An 8358-nucleotide genomic window follows, 5' to 3' on the forward strand; every position below is an offset into this window, starting at 1 on the left:
AAAAAAAAAAAAAAGAAAAACAAACTAGAGAGATGATTTATTTTCCTACTATTAATACTATCTGGTTTTAATTGAATTGTGGTAATTTAAAGTTCTCTAATCTTGTATTTTTATTGTAACAGTGATGTTTGTGTCTTAAAGTATTAAGTGCAAGTACATACAAAGAACCTTCTTGCCAGTCCTATCTCATTCCTTGACTTGCATTCTCACCGACTTTGTCCGTACAGAGGGTGAACACTGTAGCAGAAAAGCACTGTGCTGGGTGTGCTTCACACCCCCTTGCAGTTATTGCCATATATGTCACAAGATAGCATTTGGAAAAGGTTGTACAAGTAGAATTTCAATGCCTCAGAGCTTAAAATGGTGAATGTGGGAAGCTGAAGATTTCTTCCTGACAAAATATTTTAAATTGGGTTTTGTGAAGTGGTTGACTTTCTTTTCCACATGGGTATAAATTTTTTTCTAAGAAATCTGACTTTATGAGCCTCTGTATATATTTGCATTTAATACAGACTACATTAAAAATATGGTAGGCAGAGGAAGATGAGAGTGGAGATGTGTTACCTTGTCCCATGTGCTGTGGAAAGATATGTCCTGCCTTATTCCAAAATCACCATGGTGTCTGCTGCATGAGAAAGAGATCTTGAGCCATGATGTGAATGTTGTCAGTGTCTGCCATCCCCAGTGGTCCGGTTATGTGAACACAGGGCCTCCTCCTTTCACTTGGAAACCAACCACCCAGAAGCATGCTGTTAGTGATGGTCCATGCATGTCCCTGTTCTCCTACATACAGTAACACAGCAAGGGGCACGGTTGGCTTCGGGTCGGGGGACAGGTCTCATTCCCGCACGGGTCTTATTTTCCATCTGCTCTGGTGATGGTACACAGTAGGAAGTCAGCTGTTTGATTGCTAACCCAGATCACTCTTATGTTTTCTCTACTTGACTGCTGACAAGTTTAACAAAGTGTATGGCTCTTCTTCCTGCTTGGGTAAGAACAAAAGTGTTAAAACTGCCTCATATACTCTGTCCCATTGCATGTTTGTTCTGTTTCTTCCAGTGCATTTTTTTCAAAATAGAAAAACATTTTTTTGCTCTTTTAAACATATGTAATCCATAAAGGTTCACGATGTTCTGACAGTTGTTAGAACACCCGCCTTTATAAAGCAGCACATTGAAATGATGTTCACTGTTTTAAAAGTTGCATCTCCAACATACTTTCTAAAAACTGAGGATGTCTGTGCTTTGGCTTGATTTTTTGCTTCTTTGTTGTTAGGTATTTTGCTGTGAACTCTGTAAGATTGCCTCCTGTTTGTGTCTGGCTGCTCAGCTACACTCCATCAAAGCGTGGCCCTATCCCCTGTGCTGTATCCTAGCTTCACTAACCCTCCTATCTTGCTGCAGAGTAACACATCTAACTTTTGCTTCTATCCCATCTCACTCATGTTGCAGGAACCAGGAGGGGTTGGGATCCATAGTTCATGATCGAAAATCTCAGACATTGCCTGTTTCCCGTAACAGAACAGGAATGATGCATGCCAGATTGCAGCAGCTGGGCAGCCTGGATAACTCTGTCACTTTTAACCACAGTAAGTCCCATGACATACCATCATAACAGCCAGACATTTCACTGCCATCTCAGAGGGTAGAGCCCCGGCCACACCATATCACATCACCAACTTGATTTTTCTTCCAGCTCAAAGCAAGCAGGATGAAGAGTTCATGGCACAGTTCCATTCCCTGGAGGAGAGTCTTGAGCACTGGTGAATGACATAATGTGGAACATGGTCAACTACAGCATTTATCCTTAAAACGTTAGGCCTTTTGCCCCATCCTCCAAACAGAATTGAGCAAGTTTGATGGCCAAACATTCTCCCATGTTTGAATTCATGCCTGTAGCCAGTTTCTCATTGATTTTCCCAGTGCCTCATGAGAAGATCTGGGATAGATTCCTTCCATCTCTATCTCATGCCAGTAATTGATCAAGCATCCACATTCTGACATTCCGGCTCTGAATGTATGTTACACCTTACACTGCTGTTAAAACAACGCCCTCAAATCAATTTGTGAGGGTGTGGAAAAGCGTCCAATAACGAAGTGACTTTTTCTGTGTTTTCAGTGTGAGAAAGATATCAAGTGTGCTTGGGATTTCTGTAGACAATGGTAAGATTTAATCAGGTTGAAGTCTGCTTTTAAGGCCGCTTCACTTGCAAGACTTTATTCATCTTGCCTTCCTAACTTTTGGGGCTTTTCTAACTTCACAATAGAGATCTTGCCAATACATGGGAGCATATTTTTAATCTACTTTTATCAGTCACTAGAAGAGATGTGTCATCATGTGCTATTTCTAGAAATATTAGCATTTCATGTGCTTATGGGTTTCTGAAAGCAAAAAAAACCTAAAAGATTTCAGCTTTGGAGCCCATAAAAAATTAATATGACCATCTATAATAAATCCCATTTCTCTTAGTATCTCTGAATTACTTCATCTCCTCTGCAAGCATGATGTAACTAGTCATTGTTTCACCTTGTCACTTACTGGTTATCATTCCAACTGCTGTCTTTCATACCTGAATATCGAAAGTCTTCCTATCATTTCTAATCACTGTGATTTTTATACCTTTTTCTTAATATACTTTAAGAGTAAACACATTATACTCAAAACTTGTATTGGTAACAGTTCAAAGTAATACTATTATGGAATCAAATTACAGCATCTCCCCACATTTGCACCCCAGCAGTTAAACATAATGGTATAACCCCTCTACTTCATTTGAAGCTTACTTAAATCAGTATTACGTAAGTCTGCCACACATTGACTTGATAGCCTTAAAACACTAGTTCTAAAGTCTTCACTTAACTGTAGGACACACAGGGATACACTTCAGGATACAATACTTGATTGTTGAACTTCTTGCTTTAGCTCTGAAGACAAGGGATTGAAAAAAACAAAACCAGGAGCCTTGGAGTTTTTTTTATTTTAATTTCCTATTTAGCAGCAGAAACAGGCGATACTTCTATTCACCAGAGTGTTTATATAATAATACGTACTTAAACCTTAAAATATTAAAAAAAATATGTAAGCAGACAAAGGTCCTACCTCCAAAGGTAATGTTTTAAGAAAGAGAAAATAAACAAAAACATGATTAACAAATAAATGATTAACAAATGAAGAAACAACCTTCATATGCAGAAGCTCCTCCTGCTGCAAATTTTTGGTGGTATTTTGAATCAGAGGAGAGAGACAGCTGGCCGCGTGTTGCTGCCAAAAGCCATGGTTGATTTTCATTCTTTCTTCCTGCTACCCACAGAGAGCCTGTCTTCCCTACCTCCCTTCCCTTCCATCTCTCTTTTTAACTTTTATCTATTTTTTTGGTGACACATTTTCCTTGGTCACATTTTCTCCTACATTTCCAGGAAATAGTATATTGCTGATTCAGCATTTGCATGTGATTCTACAATTCCTTTTCATCCTGAGTTGGTTCTGATGTTTTGTAAATTAGCCTGTCTTCTAGAACTCAGTCTTCCTTGCTATCTCTTACTCTGATTAGGCTGAGTGGCTTCAGCTTTTCCTTCACCAGCTCTTTGAATTCCATATGAAACTCTGCCTGAAACCACAAGAAGAGTGTATTACTAGATTATGTATACACATTTATGTGTGTGAACATGTGTATGCATATATACACACTTGTTCATTTACATATGTACCTAGGTATTCTGTGGGAAATGTGTGACCATGTATGTCTCATTGAGAAAAAAAATCTTTACTTAGCAATCAATACAATACCTTCTCTTGGGCCAACCAAATGTGACATACATCCAACATGCAAGAGACCCCCAAGGAGACCCCAGAACTGAAAATGAATTTCCTCCTGAAAATAAAAAATAGGAAAAGACTCTATATATCTGCAATATCCATTTTTCCTCTTCCTTTAGGCTCTGTCAGACCTCAGTTTGACCAGCAGGGAGCAGCAAAAGCCCAGGAGAAACAGTTCTTTGTAGGTGTGGCCATCTGCAGCATTGGGTACACCTATGGAGAGTAGGTTGTTGAAAGAGACACTCTGTGCTACACATGTAACTTATCAGAGACTTAAATTTAGTTTTTAATATGGAAGAAAATAATGAAAATGATCCTACCTTGACCAGCTAGTCCTAACTTTAGAACACTTAAAGAACTTGGGTCATTGCCCAGGTAGATCAGTATTTTAGCATACGTAGACACTGACTTCTTTAATGTAACCTGTGTCAAAGGACAGACTGGGAGTTATACCTACATATAAAACATGAATAACTCCAATTGAAGGTGAAACTGAATGAAGACTGATTGCAAATAAGGGATACACTTACAAATATATATAAAATACAAGTATATATAAAATACATTGTGCTTGCATTGATATCATATATTGTTCTGGTATTCTTAAGTTCATTTGCATAGAATTCATATTTCCCACTGGTATGATAGGATGGAAAGCTGGCCAAGAAGTAGGAACATCTGAAGAAAACCTGTAATTTATAGAGCCTAATATAAGAGGCAGTATAAGACCACTAGGTCAAGTTGCAGAGAACAGTTTCAAATCAGTGTCAGAAAGCATTTCTCAACTGAACTGCCCATGTGTGGTCTGTGTGTGGCACATGCTAAGCGGTCTATTAAAGCTAGTGTGAGCACCTATAGCTGGGGTATGAACTCAAAGTGGATGAGGCCCTTTTGGAGATATTGTCCTGGTCACCTTAGCATTGTGTATGAAATCAGACACCCTGGCTTGAGGTCTCATGTAGCACTAAAATTCTCTGCTATCTATGAAATGCAAATTAGAAGGTAGATGTAGGTAAATAGTTCTTATATGTGAATACATGCATGACTGAATAAAAAAGAACATTTTTCAAAAGCTTCTAAGCATGCATAATATATCTTAAAAATTGGGTAAAATGTATTTTGATATTTTAAACATATAACCTCAAGATAATAAGTATAAACCCATACTTCTTTGATTCTGAGACAATTTTGTATATTTTCTTTTTTTTTTGTCAGTTGTGGGACTTGAACTCTGGGCTGAACGCTGTACCTCAGCTCTTCAGCTCAAGGCTAGTGTTCTACCACTTGAACCACAGCAGCACTTCCAGTTTTCTGATGGTATATTGGAGTTCACAATCTCAGACTTTCCTGCCCTGGCTGGCCTTGAACCACAACCATCAAATCTTGGCCTCCTGAGTAGCTAGGATTACAGGCATAAGCCACCAACACCTGAGTTTTGTATATTTTCTAGTGTTTCTGAAATCAGAATGTATATTCCATGTCATATGTAGTAGTCTTATCATGACTTTGCTTATTATAATTGATGGATCTCAGGATTGAGAAGGTCAGGTAGAGTGCCCACTTAGTCATGTTAATGTTCTTAAAGACAAATTTAGAGTGTGTTATGTGCTTAAACCAAGTATTTTTACAATTTTGGGTCTGTATCACACTGGATACCATTTTCAGAAACAGATTGTAGTACTCCATGGAAAAGAGAAAGTTGGTACATTCTAATATGTGAACTTCTATATTAGCCTATGGTAACAAATCACATAATTTTTGCTGTAGTCTATTGTTCCTAACTCCACATTCTACTCTCTGCCCAACTCTGAGGAAAGCCTTTTTTTTCCTTACTGGTACTGAGATTTGAACTCAGGCACTTACAGGCAATCTACCGCTTGAGCCAGAGCTCCAGACCTTTGGGCTTCTATACTTCTTTCAGATAGCATCTAATGTTCTTACCTGGACCAGGCTTGCTCTATTTACTCTTCCTATATAACCAGAATGATAAATACTTGCCACCATGCCCCCCCAAAAAAAATTTAAAATAAGAATTTTTATTTTACAAAGGGAAGGTAGCTATCAAATAGAAGCATATCTATGAGATGTGAATCTGACTTACTCCTCTCTCAGACTTCCTCTGACTGCCAGAAAGGGCATGTATGTGGGTCAGGTTTCTGTCCTGGCTACCACATCATCTTCGATGTCATGTCAGTGGGGAAGGAAGAAAAGTTTTCTTCTTTTTTTTTTTTTTTTTTTTTGGTCGGTCGTGGGGTCTGAACTCTTGGCCTAGGTGCTGTCCCTCAGCTCTTCAGCTCAAGGCTAGCGCTCTATCACTTGAACCATAGCGCCACTTCCAGGAAGAAAAGTTTTAAGTGTTCAGTTGAGCTACTCAAATAAAGTAGAGGAAGGTTAACTAAATCTAAACATAGCATATCATAGGAGTGTCTCATTTTTGTTCCTCATGTTCCATATATATATATATATATATATATATATGATAAATAGATAGATTGATTGATTGATTTTTTTTCCTTGTCAGTCATGGGTCTTGAACTCAGGGCCTGGGTGCTATCCCTGAGTTCTAATGCTTAAGACTAGCACTCTATCCCTTGGAGCCACAGCTTCACTTCTGGTTTTCTGGTATTTAATTGGAGATAAGCGTCTCATAGACTTTCCTACCTAGGCTAGCTTTAAACTGTGATCCTCAGATCTGAGTAGATAGGATTATAGCTAAGGTTACAGGTGTGAGCCACCAGTGCCTGGCTCAAAATATTGTGATTTTTTTTGGGGGGGGGGTGCGGTCGTGGGGCCTGAACTCTGGGCCTGGGCGTTGTCCCTCAGCTCTTCAGCTCAAGGCTAGCGCTCTACCACTTGAGCCACAGCGCCACTTCCAGCTTTTTTTCTTTTTGCTTATGTGGTACTGAGGAATCGAACCCAGGGCCTCGAGCTTGCAAGGCAAGCGCTCTACCACTGAGCCACCTTCCCAGCCCAATATTGTGATATTTTAAAAATAAGTCTTTTCCTCAGAGTAACAATAGAACTGAAATTGTGTAAAGTTACACAATAATGAATGCTACAGATTTCCAAGGTAGCTCACAGCAGGCATGCCAGTATGGTACACTTGTGAAGTCCTACACTCTGTTCCTGACCAGCAGGACCAGAGGAAATTCAAGCAGTGTTCAAAAGCACCATTGCCCACTAGTGGACATGAGCATTATTTGCACTGCACTCCCTCTCCTGCCAGAGTGAGAATCTGCTTTCAAGAACTTGCTAACCTTGATTTAAGAAGTTTCACTAGGACTGGAAAGGTGGCTCAGTGGTAGAGCGCTTAAAGCGCCTTGCACGCTTGAGGCCCTAGGTTCAATTCCTCAGCATCACATAAGCAGAAAAAAAAGCCAGAAGTGGCGCTGTAGCTCAAGTGGTAGAGTGTTAGCCTTGAGCTAAAGAGCTGAGGGACAGCGCCCAGACCCAGAGTTCAGGCCCCATGACCCACCCCCTCCCCCCCCCAAAAGAAGTCTCACTATCTCTTAATATTACTTTCTTGAATTGTGTCATTTTCCTGTGTGATGTAATATGTTACTATTGGTTGAAGCCTTCCCTGATATGCAACTCTGTTCCAGGCCTTAGTCCATGACTATGGACTGTCTCTCTGTGCTGCCATTTCACTTTATAGATTTTTGAAAATAGCCCTAGCTCAGGAATTCTTTGATTTTTGAGATGGAACAATGTGGGGAAAAGTACAGGTATGACATTGGAGCTAAAGCAACCGTTTTTTAAAATATTTCTGTATAACTCAGAGAAAGGCAGACTGAATTAATTGAATCTCATTCTTACTCTTAAGGAAATGGGATGAATGGCATTATGTGTGATGTAATAACTTAGAGAAATTGTATCATTACCACATTTTCCATAATGTATGCATAATTATATAAACTCAATTAGCCTAGCACATTGGTTGCCAAATTCTAATTCTTTAAATGTTCCAGACTTTTAGCCAGGAATAAACAAAAATCTGTAGAAATTCCTGTGTAGGCCATTTCATTTATAATAGTCTCATGGTTACACTAACGAATAGCTTAGTCAATAGAAAAGGACAGTTTTGTGCAGAAAAGGTATTAAAATAATCAGCAGGCCAAGTTCCTTGTTAAAATTTAACCTAGACCAAAAAGTATTTGGGGTAAATGGCAGCCTACCATAAATGTTCCCTTGATGTGTATGAAAATTTTGGTTGGTCTAATAGGAGGTATTTTTGTTGGTTTTGGTTTTTTGGTTCTCTCTTAGCATGACTTGTAATCATTTTCACAGTGGTCATCAATCTGTATTTTTCATCTTTCATCATATCTGTGTCTTACCAAACCTTACTAACCAAAGTAAAACTTGACTTACATAAAGGCAGTACTAATAATATTAGTACCCCAATATCCATGGTAATTTTCTGGAGATTTCTTACCCAAAACATAAAAAGAGGGCTGGGAAGGTGGCTTAGTGGTAGAGCGCTTGCTTTGCATGCCTGAGGCCCTGGGTTCGATTCCTCAGCACCACATAAGCAAAAAGAAAAAA

At 39.1% G+C, this 8358-nt stretch overlaps 1 protein-coding gene across 1 annotated transcript in view; it reads left to right on the forward strand.

Annotated features, from left to right (window-relative positions):
• Dock9 (dedicator of cytokinesis 9) overlaps positions 1–8358 on the forward strand; it is a 171917-nt gene that overhangs the window by 114061 nt on the left and 49498 nt on the right. The window contains exons 38-40 of the mRNA XM_013022962.1: positions 16–64; positions 957–967; positions 1478–1588. Of these exons, the coding sequence (XP_012878416.1) occupies positions 16–64; positions 957–967; positions 1478–1588 (171 nt within the window). The remainder of the gene's footprint in view (positions 1–15; positions 65–956; positions 968–1477; positions 1589–8358) is intronic.

The sequence above is a fragment of the Dipodomys ordii genome, unplaced genomic scaffold (genome assembly GCF_000151885.1).
Source record: "Dipodomys ordii isolate 6190 unplaced genomic scaffold, Dord_2.0 Scaffold65, whole genome shotgun sequence".
NCBI classification, from domain to species: domain Eukaryota; kingdom Metazoa; phylum Chordata; class Mammalia; order Rodentia; family Heteromyidae; genus Dipodomys; species Dipodomys ordii.